Source organism: Bombus vosnesenskii, unplaced genomic scaffold (assembly GCF_011952255.1).
Source record: "Bombus vosnesenskii isolate JDL3184/JDL3185 unplaced genomic scaffold, Bvos_JDL3184-5_v1.1 scf7180000013293, whole genome shotgun sequence".
Taxonomy (NCBI): Eukaryota; Metazoa; Arthropoda; class Insecta; order Hymenoptera; family Apidae; genus Bombus; species Bombus vosnesenskii.
Window position 1 is genome coordinate 3,161,063 of NW_022882944.1, and position 17,712 is coordinate 3,178,774.

Below are 17,712 nucleotides of genomic sequence, written 5' to 3' on the forward strand. Positions count from 1 at the left end.
ATATTCTTTGATGTTTCGCTTTCCCATTTTATTCGATGTTTCTTTGTGCGTTGGAAAATATTAAATCGGAAAAGAGCGTCCCTCCGGAAATGCAATTTTTCCATTCAACCCTTTTGTATCTCGGTGTATTATTTGTGTATTTTGGTAATTTAAAGGCATATATGGTATAATTCGTCAATTGTAAGATTGCGATAATCGGTAAACGGGGAATATCTCGAGAAAAGACCATAATCCAGAAGATCTTCTCGATTTATTCATTAACACTTGATATTATCGTTCTATTGTATTATCCTTTCTTTATATATATATATATATATATATATATATATATATATATATATACTCTGTATATTTATACATCAGATATTAAATGAAACCATACATTCAACACAGAAGAATTCACAATTTTACATTTCTTTAAATACTAAGAATTTTACAAACATTTGAGAATCTCAAGATAGACGACAAAGATAAAGAAGAATGAAACGCGGCAAATACAGCGGGCAAACTAAAGAAGAGAGGATAGTATCTATGTATACGCGTATGTTGATGGCGTGTTTGCTTTGAATGCAGGTATCGGGCAATTCCAACAAAGAACGGAGCCACGGCATCCTGCTGTCTATTGGCCAGGTCTTCAGGGATTAGTCAGTGATCCCCTGGGATGGCGAGCAAGACTACACACACGTGAGTTTCCTTTCGTGAGATATATATTTCGCCTACTACCAAATATACTCTTCGTTTCAATGTATTAGAACAGAGATTGTTGGCGATGTTTCGCAAATAGGATAACAAACAGAATGTCGTAACGTGGAGAGTTTTATGTTTGCATTATGTTGTAAAACATGCGCAGAAAAAACGTAATTCCGTGAAAACAGACTTCTTTCTTGAGTTTGTTGCAGTATTCTCTTTCGCCTATCATCGAACACTAAGGCACTTCTTTTAAGTATTTCGAGACTGTAAATACAAGGAAACATAGGTACTCCTTTTCTGAAACTTTTTTAACAGATATCTAAGAAAATATGAAATTAGAAGATTTTAATTGTTAGTATTTTTTCCGTTCGATTAAAATGTGCGATGTTATTTTTGAAATGAGTTAGCAGAAAAGATGTATCTTTCTGAAATTTTGTAATATTTTTAATTTCAGTCGTTAATATCTTTTATTTAACGAATGAGACACATCGTCTTTTAATTTCACTAAGAAAACATTTATTACAATTTTAAAATTAAATTATATAATAATTTTAAAAGAATCCTGGCTTTTCTGGAATTTTTCGGATATTCTAAAATTTTAATTACTCTTTCTTACTCTTCGTTAATTCATCCTTATTGTGGCGTATTGTAACGAGCAAAACACTATACATAACACTAAATATATATAGAAACTGATCTAACGTAAAATATAGCCTAATAAAGTAAATGTGTAGATCATCTTAATTCTACTCAAGTTCCAATATTTGCTTCGGGGGGAAAAAACTGTTGGACTTAAATTCCAAGCCTTCGTCAATTCGTTCGTCTTCAATTTTTTCTCCTGTCTACGAATAAAAAACTTGTTTTCTTAGATCTGTGAAGCGGTATTTAGCGTGGCCCGGCGACACGTGTTTCTTCACTTTGGTCAACCGATTTCCTCGCCGCAAAAGCAAACACGAGCAGCTGTCAAATCTGTACTAATATCGGTCGAAACGAAATATCCCGTGGGCAGAGAAATATCTCCAGCACCCTCACCGATCAATGTTTTGAATCCAATCTTTTTCACTTCAACCACCTCGTTTTCGCTTTTTTCCGTTCCCTTTTTTTCCTCTATTTTTGTTAAGTCTTTAATTCGATACATATGTACGATACGGTAGATTTTTGTATGGTATTTGTAATTACGATAAGAATGTCGTAATTATAATACAAAACCCCTTTGGAAAATACAGTTTTTGGAAAATATCGATGATAGAAATTAATATCGACCGCCAGTGACCATGGCTGTTCAGATATCACGCGTTCGTTGAACGTTACGACCTTGAGACATAAGAGGATTGCCATTGACACTGTTATACTGTTCGGAGATTCTTCAGAAAATTAATCAATGTGGTTAGTAGAAGAGTCAGGCATTCTCGTATATTCACACCTCTACTGTACGTTATAGCAATTCACTAGCACGTAAACTTCTTTGGCGACTGTATATTTTCTTTTAAACTGAACGCACAGAACGTTCTCCGAAGCTAGAACAATTTAGATAATTATCATATTAGCATTAATTTTATATCGTGCGACGTTTCGTTTGCGTGTGAAAAAAGAGTTTGTAATAAAGTGTGATCATTTGTGCAGACTCGACAGTACCAATCGATACTAACTAAAAAGAGAAAAGATACCAAATTCCTCGAAATTTCCCTGAACATCCTGATTTAAAAACCTAACTTAAACTATCATATTATGATAGCTTACAGTAGATTGAAATTATACTACGTCTGCCGCGTAAGTAGAAATGAAAAGGATAGGAAAATCTCGGAATTTCCTCTAAATGCCCATCATCGTCTGCTCGCATCTTCACCTTCACCCTCTAAAAATCGCTTCACTCGCGAAAAGTCGAACTGGAGGGCAGATTCTCAGGCAGCCGGAGGCCGCAGGCGATTTGTGAAAGCGATTAAGGGCAGCCGCAGAGAAAAAAAAGAGCGGAAAAATCAGAAACACAAAGTGAAAGAACACGTGACGTCGGTGGAAAGAGCATCCCCTTTCGAGAGCATACATCAAGCCCCGCCGGTAGCACATGTGCCAGCCACGCACACCACCTAAACCAAAAACCCGCCTCTGTTTCGAGGGGATGAAACCGTTCTACGAGCAGAAGAACACCGAGCGAAAGTTAAAGCACCCTACACACCATCTCAGAGTTAGCACATAGCCATCATGAACTGTGACATAGGTACAGACAGATAAACCATATGGAAACGAGAAATATACATATCTGCAAGGTTTAAATTGTATATTTATATCAAACAGGTAGCTAATAGGAAATCTACGTGATGAATTTTTGGAATGTGGATAGGGACTTACCCTAGGGAATGTCACTTACCCAAAGGTGTCCTCAAGACCAATTCGTATTCATCTTGAATTACTGCTTTCTTTCTTTACGTTATTTACGTTAACAATTAGTTTTTAATTGGTATCATTGTGTTATTAGAGATCGTAAGAATTTAAGGTCAGATCGCTTAATTTTGGAATGTTTAATTTAACTATTACTAATCTCTATCAGGAGGAATGGATAATATAAAATGTTTTTATGTTTTTATGTTTTTATCAATGTACACAACTCTCGTTTATGAAAATCTGTTCAAGATATTCGCAATAGTTCGTCCAAACTATCTATTATCTTTACCTACTCAACAGCGTGCAAAAATTCCTGGTCAGGTATACTTTTCACTGTATACAGAGTGTAGCAGAATATGTGGGATTTGATTGTACACCTAAAAACAATAAAAAATGTTCGTATAAACATATGCTCTATTTGTCTTCGTCTATGAGATGCAACGAATTTATAATATTACGTACAGGAGAGGTTACAGGAGAAAAAGGTTTCTAACAAATTCGGGAAACACCAGGAACTCTATTCAGACTGACTCCACGACAAAACGTCTACAGACCTGTCTTGAAACGCAAGGTGATCGATTTGGACATCTTTCGTAAAGTTAATTAAATAAAATCAAAACAGGAAATTCGTTGTATCTCATAAACGAAGACAGATAGAACACAAGTTTATACGAATCTTCCTCGTTGTTTTTAGGTGTACGATCAGCTTCCGAAGTGAGTCCTGTGCGTTCTGTTACACCTCGTACGCCGAATCGGTATTATAAAGAACTTTAAATAATATCATACAGCAACACTACAATGTTCATGTGTTATACTATTTTCTTTTGCTCGTCATACTCTTTTACCCAATATTATTTAATTCTTAACCACTACGGAACTTCCGCGAGACCGCTTCTTTTTTTTTTTTTTTTTATTCTTTTTCATTCTTCATATTCTCCATGACAGCAAATAATTACAGAGAAAAGATTTTCAATACGTTTGCTATCGCGTGCTCAGGTTCTAATCTTTTCGTTATTAACGTACAAAGCAAAAACGCTCGAACTTGATTTATATTTCGCACTATAATAATGAATAGATAATGCAATAAACCTTATCAGTCTGTGTGATCTCCTGTGATAGTTGCGTAAGTTTCGACGCCTATGGCAGATAAGGGTAAAATCCTTTTATCAAATTTCCAATGCAAAGCGAAAGAAATATCTAGCCAGAAATTTTTTGCACGCCACTGTATCCAAAGACCTAATCGTCCCTCCATAAGCAATACGAAACAAGTCTCGTCGTGTGTATGGTACTTAATCCAGCGAAACTAGATGCTAAAGGGGGTGTGTGTAGCAAGAAGGGCGACGAGACAGAGAGGATACCGGGCATGTAAGTACGCAGGAACGCGTGGATGGGCGTGGACGTGGAAACGGGGCCGCGTGTTGTTCCAGCGTGTCGTGTCGGCCACGGATGTCACTGTGGGACGAATATAAGAGGGTATACCGTGGTCCGCCACGGTATCCGGAATATCATATTCAATATCAACCCTCGTATCCCTGCGAGGCCCAGCCCCTGCTTTCCGCACTCACGTGAATAACTCTGGGCAATATTTTAACTGCATGGACGTATCTGCGGTGTACTCCACGCTCTTTCTTCCCTGTTCTATCGTTTTCTTCCTGCCGTTTCTCCCTTGCTCGCGTATCGCTTTGTTTCTCTTTCGCTGACTTGAGTTACGAGTGGAAATATAAAGGCGCCGTGTCGATACCCACGTGCTTTATATTCCGAGCTGTTAGGTCGATCGGTTGCACAGGCCTCGCGTGCTGATCCTTCAACGACCGTCACGGGACACCGTTTATATTACATCCATGGGAATGGTTTTATATTTCTATTAAATACCTGGACCTTCTGAATTGGCTCGACGATGGGATTGCTTAGCGGATGTTAAGATGGATGTTAAGGATCTAGCGGTGGTGATGAATGTTTTGGGTGGATGGAGTGATGATAGTCGTTGAAAGGATAAAAGCAAAGAACGAGGTAAGTAGAATATGAATGGCGAGTGTTGTAGTGGAAGATGTTGAAAGAAGGAGGCAGATAGCTTCAATGGGCGATGAGAGAATGAGAGGTAGGGCAGAGTGTGATAGTTTCAAATTGAATCGATTAGTAGGAGATGGATGTTAGAAATTTGGTGCTGGAGGCGAACGTGTTCGATTGATGGAGTGGTGGATGTTGAAGGAATAGAGAGAAAGGGTAAGGTGGTTTTAAATAGAATATGAGTTCGTAAGTGTTGATTTAGAAAATGTTGAGAAAAACGAGGAAGATGGTTTCGATGGACGTTGAAGGAATGAAAAGTAAAGGAGTGTGGGGTAGTTTTAAATTAAATTGCTTAGCGGAAGAATGTTAAAGATTTAGTGGCGAGGATAAATATTTTGAGTGAAGTGAAAAATGTTCAGAAAATGAGAAACGCGAGAGAGTAATAGTAATGGTTTTAAGTGGAATATGAAAGATAAGCGTATGGTAACTAAGTACAATTGTTATTACATGGTAATTGCGTAAAATTGGTGGTATGATAATTAAGAAATCTGGCATTTAATAAAATATGTAAGAAAAATTCTAAAAACTAGATAATATCGTACGAACCCCTCGTACAGATATAATAGAAAATGCAAAGGAAAAATATTAAGTCAAATTGTTGGTATGGTAATTAAGAAGGGTTCAAGGATAGAAGGCAGCACGCGGTCAGACGCGTTTACGCGGCACATAGGGGATGATGCAAAGAGGAGATGCAGAAGGGGGAGGGGGTTGAAAAGGGAAAGAGGAGGCGTAGGGTCGTCACAACAGTATGGGTTGTGGGACTTTAATTTAATAAAGCAATTTGTAACGGAATACGGAACGAGGCAATAATGGCCAGTCGGCGGGGAGGGTTCTAATGAGCTGCTTACCGCACTCTCCACCCTCTACTCACGATCGAGCTACACGTTTCACGCGATATCCCCTATTCATCTACTTAGAAACTGCGTAAACTCACGCCAACCAACTTTCTCTTGCTCCGGTAATTCGATAAGTCCGTACGCTTTTTGCGGAAATTTATGCGTGTCAGTCGTTTGCCATCCTGTCATCTCTACGGAGCAAGATTGATTTTCCACTAAGGGTTGCTTGCACCGAGGGCGTCGTGCTAAATTGCGATTATTACAGTGAGAATGTTTATGCATCTAATAGAAATGGAAATACGTAAAATGCTACAGGACAAGTACAAATGAAACGATATATGAAATATCAAAAGTATAATTCTGTTCTGTGCTACAATAAATTGTAATGGTCGTTTGTTTGGATTAATTGTTATATTTCGATGTTATGGATATGAGAATATTATTAATTATTATATTTTTCACGCTGTGCACCATACTGATCATTTGCTTCAGACTCGGGCGTAGAAAATTATATTGTTATAAATACTATTGACATAAAAATATCATTATTAATAACTACGTATGCGCAAACGTTATTTCGAAGCCAGTAAAATCGCCAATTTTTCTTCATCTCGCTCGATACAATGGATAACAATGAAATTCACAGTCAAAGTCTATTGCCACTGGAAAAACACAGCTTTGTTCCAACCATTATTTATCCAGAATTGGCGAGAATTACGATCGACTTACCCCATGAGTTACAGTTACAAAGTAATTCAATTACATCGTATGCTATTACATAGTAATTCAATTACGCCTGGTGATCACGGCAATTAGCGATAGAATTAATTGGAAAAGTTCGAATTATGTAATTAATTGAGAAGTTTGAATTATCTAATTACTCGTAAATATACGTAATTACTGTGTAATTCAAGTACAGTGTAATTAAATTCCGTAATTAAATTACAGTTTAATTCAATTAGCTCGACCGTGTATTCATCGAAATTACTGAAAACCAGCTGGACGTATCTTACCGTGCTCTTGCATACACCGAACTCTCCCAAAATCCCAAAACGAAGGAATTAAAATTTCCAAAAATCAAATACGATTAGCCTTGAAAATTACCAAAGTCCAACCAACTGACTTCCCGAAAATGCTATTTTTCCTCTGTATCCCTATCAATTAGATGTTCGCGCGATTTCCTGCGAATTTTCCAGGCTATTACCTCGCAGCATCAACTAGAAACCCCAAGATACATACTAATCACAATTTTTCGCGGTAGATCGTCTGTGAACGTGTTTCCGTCGCGATAATTCCAGGCCAATCTCACCCTCTGTCACGTGTCGTTCTATTCAACGGCGTTATCTATTCCGTAGGATCTTGTATCCCTACAGAAGTAAGCAGGATCAGCCGTGAAGGCAAGGATAACGATAACAAAGTCTGGTTATTTGCGGAACAGCGAACCCACGTGGCAGTCACGTGCCGACACCCGTCGAGACGCCATCATTGCGGTCTATCGCACAAGTGTTTAACCCTTGAAACGCGTTATTCCGTCAAATTAAACCGTAATCTCCCCTTTTTTTCTAGTGGGACGATTTTCTATGGCATCATGATGATATTTCTTATTTGAAATGTACAAATTGGAAAAAATAGTGTTGATACTGCAATATCAATTATTAATGTACCATCTATTTGTAGGTAGTGGTTTTATGAAAATCTTGAACTAGAAGTCTTCAAGTTTCTGTAATTACACTTCTGAACAAGAATCTGAAGAGTTTGCATTCGAATATTATGTCTGATTCGAATAATCAAATAAACGTAGAAAAATTGCCTTGTGTGTAGAGAACATTTGTCTACACGAGCCCCTTTACGTTATATTTAAACTAATGTTATTAGCTAGTAAAATCTTGTTTCCATGTAGAACAGTATTTGGTTTGATCCTGTTTATTTCCTCCGTAATTGTAATTGACAAAAACACAAGTAAAAGTACGAACTGGTAACGTTAACCATTAAAAAATTAAAATTAAAAAATTATTCCGTTCGCCGTGATCTCTGGAGATTTTCTTCCTTGATATATAATAAGTGACAAGAGGGCGAAATTTAACGAATAATATTGACCTGGCAAATTTAAACTCCCAAGAGACACTTGACGTGGATCGATCCAATAATAAAATTGTATAATTATCGTTTACTCTAAAAATATCTTAATCCCGGTATTCTTCTATGTTTAAAAATAATTTTCTTTCTGCTTTCAAAAAGTTCCTTCGTATTTAGTTCCCTAAGCTTTTGCTCCTCGGCTTATTTCTACGATAACCAAAATAAATGTGTTCTTGCGATTAGTATGAGTTTTTAACGTCGACGAGGTAAATGAAGTGGAGGATCGAATATACCGCAAAAGGTTGCAATCGTGACGTGTTATCGTGGAATAATTGGATGGTTTTCAATAGATATGTCGTACAGAACATTTTTGGCGTGTAACGAGATGTAAATTTATGACGTAATTATCGATAGCCTATGTGAATCGTCGGGGACGAAACGCGCGGACCATGGCAAGAAGAATGACGGAAAATTGATGAAGATTAATTGCTTGATAAAAGTGACCACGACTCCGACTGGTTCGATAAGTTTCGTGATAATTTTACTGTTCCAGTAAAATGTTTCACAAAATTACAAACATGTGAAATTCCCAATTCCTCGAAATTCTAAACGTATAATTCGATTCCTAATTTCTCGAAATTCTAAACACAATTTGTCCAGAACCTGAACTTAATTCTTCCGAAGTTATTATTAAATCCTCATAATCGAGGAAAACGTCACTGACTCCAATTTTCTTTGGGAACGACCCGCAACGATCTCTGTTCTCTTTGTACCGGATGCTCGTAGTAGCCGACATCTTTTTTTTTTTCATTCATTTTTTTCGTAACTATCGGGCGGATGAATAGAAATAACGACTCCTTGGAAAGGGAGCCGATGTTGTTGGAGCGACGAAGAGAATAGCGATGGGCTCAAGTACGTCGCAAGTACTTCACTCTTTGCTCTTTGTCAAATTTATTTTACAAGATTATGACATTTTCTTGTGCCACTTTGCGTTTAAACTTTCTTTTGCGTGACATGTAATAGTTTCCAAGTTTCCTGCCGGACAAAATTTTTCGCTTTATATTTCGAAAACGACGTTTTCAAGACTTTTATATAATTACAAATAATCATACAATCTTCTATAACAATGCTTTCGATGCATTGTACTATTTTCTCTCTCACTTATCGTAGATTACGCTTAATATTATTTCAAATTCTTTTACATATCGAATATAACTTATGCTTAAACTTAGAAACTTATTTCGGTCAATACGCGTGCTTATCCCTAGGATTCTATTGGGCCTAACAGAAATAATCAGAGGCGAACTCCTTTGCCTAGCCATCGCCTCGCCTCTGCACAGTACGTGCGATCTATTTGAGCCCATCGCTACCCTTCAGTAGAAGAGAATCCCTGGAAGATATCGATGTTACAGTGTCGCAACAGCTGGGTTGTCAGCAAACGATGACAGGCTCCGGTGGAACCGGCGAACACGAGGGCGGCAAGAAGAAACACACCAGGCCGACGTTCAGCGGCCAGCAAATCTTCGCTCTTGAGAAAACGTTCGAGCAGACGAAATACCTAGCTGGACCAGAACGTGCTAAATTGGCCTACGCCCTGGGCATGTCCGAATCGCAAGTCAAGGTAAGAGTGTTCAGAGAGATTTTTCTCCCATCTTTTCTCTACTTCTTTTTCTTTCGTTTGTTTTTAGGGGTAGCTCTGCTTTAGGGCGATTAAAGGGTCGTTAGTGTGTCTTGGCCGGACTCTTGATGAGTTTATGTGGGTTTGGGTCTCTGATAGGTTTCGGTAGAGTTTGCTTTAGGAGATTACGGCAAGATTGGTGTATATTAACTGGTCTTCTTGCGTAGAATTGTGTAAGTATTTAGGTGGTTAATTGGAAAATAATATCCGAGTTCCTCGCGATAGGTTTCATCGTATGGGAAACATACGTTTTTTGGTTCGTCAAATAGAGCATCTTTCGATGCAAATTACAACTGTCTCAATGATTTATATACTTAATCGATTTATTGATTACTGTACTTTATTACGCTGAATATGTTAAACTTTCTTCTTCTTTCATTTACGATTAATCTTCCTTCGTAGATTATAGATAGAACGAAAGATGAGAGAGTTAGCTTTTCGAAACGACCCTCGAATCTTTTCTTTTCGTTCCGACTTGATTCTCATTTCCATTTTCGTTACTTTAAGAAATATCTTTAAACGAAGAAGATATTACGCGTGTTAATAGCTGTTCCTTCGTGTCTCTTTCAACGCTGCCAGACTCCTGGAATTTTTATACTTCTCGTTTCAAGAAACAGATAGTATTTGTAACGTTTTAAGAAGATGCTTGATATAAACTTGAAGCGAGAAATCATGCATACTAATATTAAGATAAGATTCTTTGGATATTTTCAAATTACTCGACTACGAAGGTATTTCTTTAAAAAGAAAAACATAATCAAGAAAAGCTGTAGCATGGTCGAACGCGAAACAATTGAATGGAGAATGATCCGAAGAACGTAGCCAAGGTGAAATCTGTTTGAGAGAAATTAGGCGCGTACGAACGTTAGAATGTGGCGTTTCGCGCGGTGCTTTTAATAAACTTTACGCTAATCTCCGATAAAAACGTCCGGATGATTTAAGCGAGCGCCCGGCTAATTATGAGTAACAGATGTAGATGGGTTAATAAAAATTCATAACAGTTGAAGCGTTTTCGAGCTCGGCGCCCGATATTAATCCGTGAATGATGGAACGAACGGCAGCGGGGAGGGTACACTACGTCGCGATAAAAAGTAAAATCAACTTAAACTGCCCGGTGTTTTTAACGGCCGCCATCGTTTAATATTTCCTTGTCGGCTTAAACGTTTAAGCGCGGATTACAACCTCGAAAAATCATCCGTTTTAATGACCGGCCACTTTTTGTTGCTTCGATCTCGATCCCTTTCGATAGAGAATATCCACGCTGAAATTATTATTTCATTCGTCGTGCCCCTTTTTTCCTCCCTTTCAGTTCCATGTGTATTTTCGCCGCTCTAATTTGTAATTTATTGCAACTGATTTTGCATCGTTAATTCGAAGGTTTCAAGAAGCTCGAAAGTTCTAATGTCCTATCTGCATGTAGATGATCGTAAATCGTTTATTAAAATCGTAATGGTACGAATTGTAATTTGTATAGTTAGACTGCGATATTCATAATGAAGATTTGGTAGAAATATGGCATATGATATTGTTATTGTCATACACTGTCGTTTGGATATTTCGAGGTTCGAATAAGAGGGTTGGTAATTTCTTAAGATGCGACGTGCACGAAATACGAACTCTCGAGCTGTTGATGATAATTACATTCCAAGTATCGTAATCACAGCGTATCAATATTTTTGAAACGGTAGCGTAAATCAACGAGAACTTTCGTGAAATTCCAAATCGGTAAAAGACAAGAATCATACTTAAAATTTATCTAAATTACCATTGCAACAACCGTACCACCAAACTTAACCAAACACAAACAAAATAGATTCCAATTTACAAGCACAAATCTCACTATCCGAATCGAATATCGATCGTTTGTTCTACAATCACACGAATCGAAGAATATTCGTGAAGGAATGTGTATCGAATTGTATTAATAACGATCCTATCAAGGCCAACTCAACGTCGAATATGAATCAGAAAATTTTCATAAATCAATGTCGTAATAATCAGCCTGTGGAACTCAACGAAAATAGTAACAAAATCAAAGAAATCCAAAATGAAAACCTATCTGGAAGCAACCGAATAATCCGCGAAAGCCCCGGATATCATCGCAGAGGTACACTAACTGGGGCGTCAGCCTTCGTCGTCCTCCGACATCAGCCGGGAGCGGAGGGGGTTGTCGTAATTTTAAAACGCATTTGTCCGCCGCCGGCTTACTCCATCAACGCCGCGAGCAAGCTTCTAACGAGGCAGCTTGTAAAAAGTTCGAAGGATAAAAGAAGGTGACAAAACAGCCCGGAGACGTGTCAAGCTTTGCGGCACCTGCGTCATTCTCTCCCTTCTATCTCCTCCCACCCTCAAACCCTATGAAGCACTCGCCGTAAGAGGAACGAAGAGAAACGTTGAGAGCTCCTGGGTGACGACAGCGTCACATCCCTCCCCTCCAATCCTCTTTTTTCACCCAGTGTCTCTCTTCTCTCTATCCATCTATTTCTCTCCATCTTTTCGACCGTCCATCCCCGGTTTCCCTCCCTACCCCCTTGAAAACCCTCTATTACCTATCTTCCATATCCAGGAGGAGGAGGAGGAGGAGGAGGTGGGCTTCCAACCACCCTACATCTCCACCTCTTCTTCCACCATCCTCCAAGAGGGAGGTGGAAGCCTGCCACTTTTACTCCCGCCTCTGCACAGCTACATCTGTAGTACTCGTAGCTTCCAGTTCGAGGAAGAGAACTCTCTCCTGGCACACTCGAAGCCTCCTACATCGTGTCGCTCCTCTGGTTCGCCATCTTCGACCCTCTGGCTGCGTTTCCCTCTTCAGCCACCCCCTTCCGTGCTCTTTCCCTTTCTTTCTGTTCGCGTTTCTCCATCCAACCCTCCGCAGCTAGCCGGAGGTTTCTGTGTGTGTCGCGGCCTCGTCGATGTAGCGCTGTCATTGGCTCGTTCTACGCCGCCATATTTACATTTTTATTGAAAGCTACAAGTCTGCGTCGGTGAGTGATGGCCACGGGGATGAGCACGTTTTCCCTCCCGGCCTCCCCCATCCCACCCCCTGTCTCTCGCTGGATGATACTGAGAGGGTGGATTGCGGGTGGAGAAGGGTAAGAGCGGCGAGGGGGGCAAGGAGGGGGTGGAGACGGAGGGGTTAGCATTCAATTACCTCGGATTTCCTCGGCAAGAGGCGATTCACCTCCGCGTATATGCCATCTTCGGGGGCGAGATTGCCAACGGATCTACGGAGCACCGTTTCCCGAAATATTACGACAATATATACCCGAGCAACGGGACGAGTCGCTGATTCAGAGGCATCGATTCGTGCTGGATAGGCGGTGTTTCGATGTATTTGGCTTGGTGGTTGTAGCGGTGGAAAGGTTGGCGAGCTATGGCGAGGGGATGTAGTTAGATTAGACGGAAGGATTTGAAGGGTGAAATTTAATGGTAGTTGCGTTGTTGTTTTATTATTTAAAGTCGCGTCAACTGTCGTAAGTTATCAACGACTATTTTCTTGCTAAAACAACGCACATGTGTATTCTCGATTTTCCTACAAGCTTTAATATCTACATTGAAGCTGCTAGCAAGATGTTGGTCTTTAGCACAGCCATTGTGATCGTCGCGCGCAAGATTCCACTACTCTAAGACGCCAGCTAGCACTCTGATACCTCAGTATCTACACGTAGAGTAACAATGAGTTTGTGAACGATTGAACACGAGGGACGTGTTTCGAATTTAATAGATACGCGTTCTTGCTGCAATTGTTGATTTTGGATAGGATTTTCATACGACTGATCGCAATTGTTTGAAACTAAAAGTATATATATATATAGATAGATTAGAATTCGAATTTCTTATTAAAAGGAAAGAAGTGGGATGGAGAGTGGCCAAAAAGAAATTACTACGCGTCTGGCGACTAAATGCAAGTTTCTTTCGTACAGAGCAAGACGAGTTTTAATATTCTGAGCGTTTCTCTGGCGTCTTGATAGACGAAAAAAAGATAAAAGGGGAAAGAAAGGGACCGAGGCTGGAATAAGCAGCGGGGGAAAAGAAATTAAAAATAAGGAAACACGGGGATCGGGGCTTGAAACTAATGATCAAGGTATAATTAGCGAAAAGGAATGAAAAGGGGAAAGTTAGAAATTCTTGTAGAAAGAGGATCCTAATTCCCCCAGTTATTTATTATTCCTACGTAACTCGGTATACCAAGTATATGTATAAAATCGTTTCGAGTGATCGGAAATTTTATTGAACAACATTCTCAGGTGAATTATTGAAATTTAAAGTGAAAGATACGATTTTAAATTGTGAAATATTATTTCAAAAAAAAAAAAAGAGAAAAGAAAAGACAAAAAACAAAGTGCAGGTAAATTATTAAAATTTAAGGGATCGGAGAGACGCCAAGATTTTATATTACAATCATATACACTCTATTTCCTGTAACATGCATTTTAGTAGAGTCGTCTTTTACAAATGAAAAAGGAAGAGAATCGAACTTTTATCGCTAAGAAAATGAAGATGGTTCTTCCAGTTGATACACTAGCGAAACAGTGTTTCGTCGCGAACTTTTCTCGTTTGCCGCTGTGTTACGATCATGTGCCGCGTATTACATTCTTACTTCGTGCTTCCTTCGATGTCAGCTGTTAGATAACAGGAATATATTGTCCCCTGTTATTGTTAAACGTTCTGAACTTTCGCCTGATAGACGAACGAAATAAGAACTCAACGATTGTATTCCATTCTCAGAAATAAAATAACTATGTTTCATAGATCTTTGATGATGAATTAATATTTTATAAAATTCAATCGATAGTTTCTCATCGTCAATATTAAATAAATCAAGGATAAGATGAAAAATTGCTGTCAATAATAATATCCAAGAGATACCATCGAACTACACTTACAGACCTTTTTAATATTTAAACAATTCTTTAACGTTACAGGAATGAAAGAAAAACTACAAAAGATTGCCATCGGAATATCTTAATTATTCATGATGACCATTAACAAACGATTTTAACATTTTCATTAGAAACCTTCTTAACGTTTATATTACTTCTTTATCTTCATTGATAATTGACGATAGGGCGTAGATTTAACGTGTGGTATTAGATTGTCAAATTCAAACTTCGGAGAAACGATATTTTTTATATGCTTATCATGCACATAGTAGCCTAATTCAACGCGTCTAACGTGAATAGAGCACGATCGAGCGTTGAAGTCTCTGGAAGCCTAAAAATGATCTCACCGAGTGGCGGCCACGTTCATCGTTGACAAACGATCGTGACTAAACGCAGGGATCAAGCGAACTACATTTATAAACATTTGCGTTATTACGCTGGAAATTATTTGCTCGACATACGTTGACGCGAGCGTTTCGCTCCGCTCGTCGCGTAATAAACTTATCTGCCTCGACGCGACGATATATCGATCATTACATTATTTACGGAAAGCTTTCAGTCGAATTAATATCATGCGTTTCGGATGAACGTGGATTTATGAAGTATATTCAGCAATGAAATTTACGGGATACGTTTGTTCGTTTGATCTGATTAAACAGAGGCTTGTCTTCCATTTCTTGTTTTGTCTTCTCCTTTTATTTCGTTCCTCTCCTCTTGCCTTTTTTTTCCTTCTGAATATTCTGATAATCTTAAATGATTCTATGGAAACGTAAAAATTAAATTTCTCGCGTTGGCTCACGAAGGCTAGTTCTGTACTTATTGTCTTTTTTTTTATTATTTTATTATTTATTATTTGCTTTCTCCTTCTTTTCCTTTTAATTTATAAAACTTCTGAACGATTCATGGGAATTTAAAAATTACGCGTGCAGTGTTTTTAATCTCCAAAAATATCGAACGACTCTACAGAGATTTAAGAATTGGATTTTTATTACACTTTATTATAAGATGTTTTGTCTTCGTATTTCGTTTCTCCTTCTTCATGTCTTTCTCCTCCTTTCTCCTTAGAACTCACGAAAATCTTGAATGATTTTATGAAACAATGATGTCTAATTGTAAGTTAAAATATCGTTAGAACGTAATAGATTAAACGTCATAAATACGATGTTTCTTCTAAGCTCGTCCGTCTTTTTGTAACAATAAATATTTCATTTCACGCTCTAAAGTTTTTCTAACTACGTATTAATCTGACTACACTACTCGTCAGTTAACAGATTCGGCAAAAATATTTTATTTGATATCGTTCGAGGATCAAAGATCGCTCGTTAAACAAATACATCGTTTATACTATAGACGAACGAGCTTAAACGTTAAAGTTCTTATGGCTCACTTATGGATCGTCCTGTATACAAAATCGATATCCTACGTTCGTGGTTTTACATCCGAGATTTATCATTTTTTCAGTATCGGAAAAGGATTAGTACGGCATATAGGGATTCGCTAGTTCCGTCCAACGAAGATATATGTGTTCTGTCATTCCACATTTCCAGATTTATCACTTTTTCGTTTTCGAAACGTGTATCCCACCGATACGCGTTCTTTTTCCTCTTTCTTCTTTTATCTCTTTTTTTTCGTGTCTGTTTTCTTGTTTGTTCTTTTTTTCCTTTATTTTAACCAAATACACGTTAAATTTGCCACACAACCACGTTTACATTCGCGTACGAAGGATTGATCGGAACAATATTGAAATTACTTATTTTATTTATTGTATAATACTTGAAATTGACTAACAAAAATGATTTCAGAAAATTGAATTTATTTCGTAAAAGAGGATTAATTGAGCTTCTATAATGCTGTATAATTAGGAAATTACACATTCGTGTGTTTTACTTGTATCTTTCCAATTTTGTTTATAATTTATCTGTTTATAATTGTTGTTTAGACTTCGTTTCATCTTATTTCATTTCATTTTTTTTTTTTTTTAATATCATTTAAAACTTTGGTTTATTATACGTGTTGGTTGGTTTATTAAGAAGACGAGTGATAAAATTGTAATAATCAGTTATATTACAATCACTTTAAGTACAAGTACAGAAATAGTGTATACCTGTCGTAATCGTTGCTCGCTCAATGCTACTGCCCAACTCTATGCTCGCTAGTCGACTGTATGACTCGCTATAATGACTCGTTATAGTGGCTGTCCTAGAGAGCACGTTCGTCTATTTACATCGACCGGTGTTATTATAGAAGGTTCGAATGTAACTCCGATTGACGATTACAAATAACGGCGATAATATTTTGTCCGCAGTTCGTTTACCTTGAACTTAGCAAATCAAAACAACGTTGGCGCTTCAAGGCACAACAATACGAGTCTCTTCCGATCGACTCATGTGCTGTTACACCTTATTTTATCAAATCTCGGATTAATCATGAAAATAGCAGGAGACTATAATGTCGTAACCAAACGAAAGCAAAATTTAGCAACATTGGTTCAAACTTATCGTAGACTAAACGACCGTCTCATAAAGATTATCAATTCTTCTTGAATTAAACATATCAATTACAATGATTTGTATGTAATTTTTGACCATAAAAGTTCCAACTAAGAAAGATATTCTCCTCGTACGAACAAGTGCAAAAGTCGAGACTTGAAATTATAGGTTTAGATCTAAACAAAACCAACCGAATTAAAATCTCGAATGAAGTACCAAAAAATTCTGGCTGCAATTTTTTTCACCCGGAATCGACCAAAATTCTGGTCCCAGAAGCTCGATTTAAGTTAAAACAGCGAATCACAATAATTGTTTCAAATAATTTAATTTAATCAACATCCTGGTCCCAGAAGCACAACCCAGCCTTAATATAATTACTATTCGCTATTTTAGGTTGGGTTGAGCTTCTGAAACCAGAATTTTGACTAATTCTGTGAGAAAAGGATAGCCAGAAATTTTGGTATTTAATTTGAGATTTTAATTAGTTCGGTTTTGGGTAGATTTAAACTTATACTTTTGAATTTCCATTGTTCGCGTAAGGAGAATGTTTTCCTTGATTAGAATTTTTATCTTCAAAGAATAGGTGTATTACTCATATAGGGCTAGACCCAACG

General features: G+C 37.8%; 1 protein-coding gene across 1 annotated transcript in view; it reads left to right on the forward strand.

Annotated features, from left to right (window-relative positions):
- Window positions 1–17,712, forward strand: part of LOC117232804 (homeobox protein Nkx-6.2-like) — a 46,762-nt gene that overhangs the window by 13,958 nt on the left and 15,092 nt on the right. The window contains exons 2-3 of the mRNA XM_033492465.1: window positions 574–684; window positions 9,461–9,669. Coding sequence (XP_033348356.1) covers window positions 574–684; window positions 9,461–9,669 — 320 coding nt within the window. The remainder of the gene's footprint in view (window positions 1–573; window positions 685–9,460; window positions 9,670–17,712) is intronic.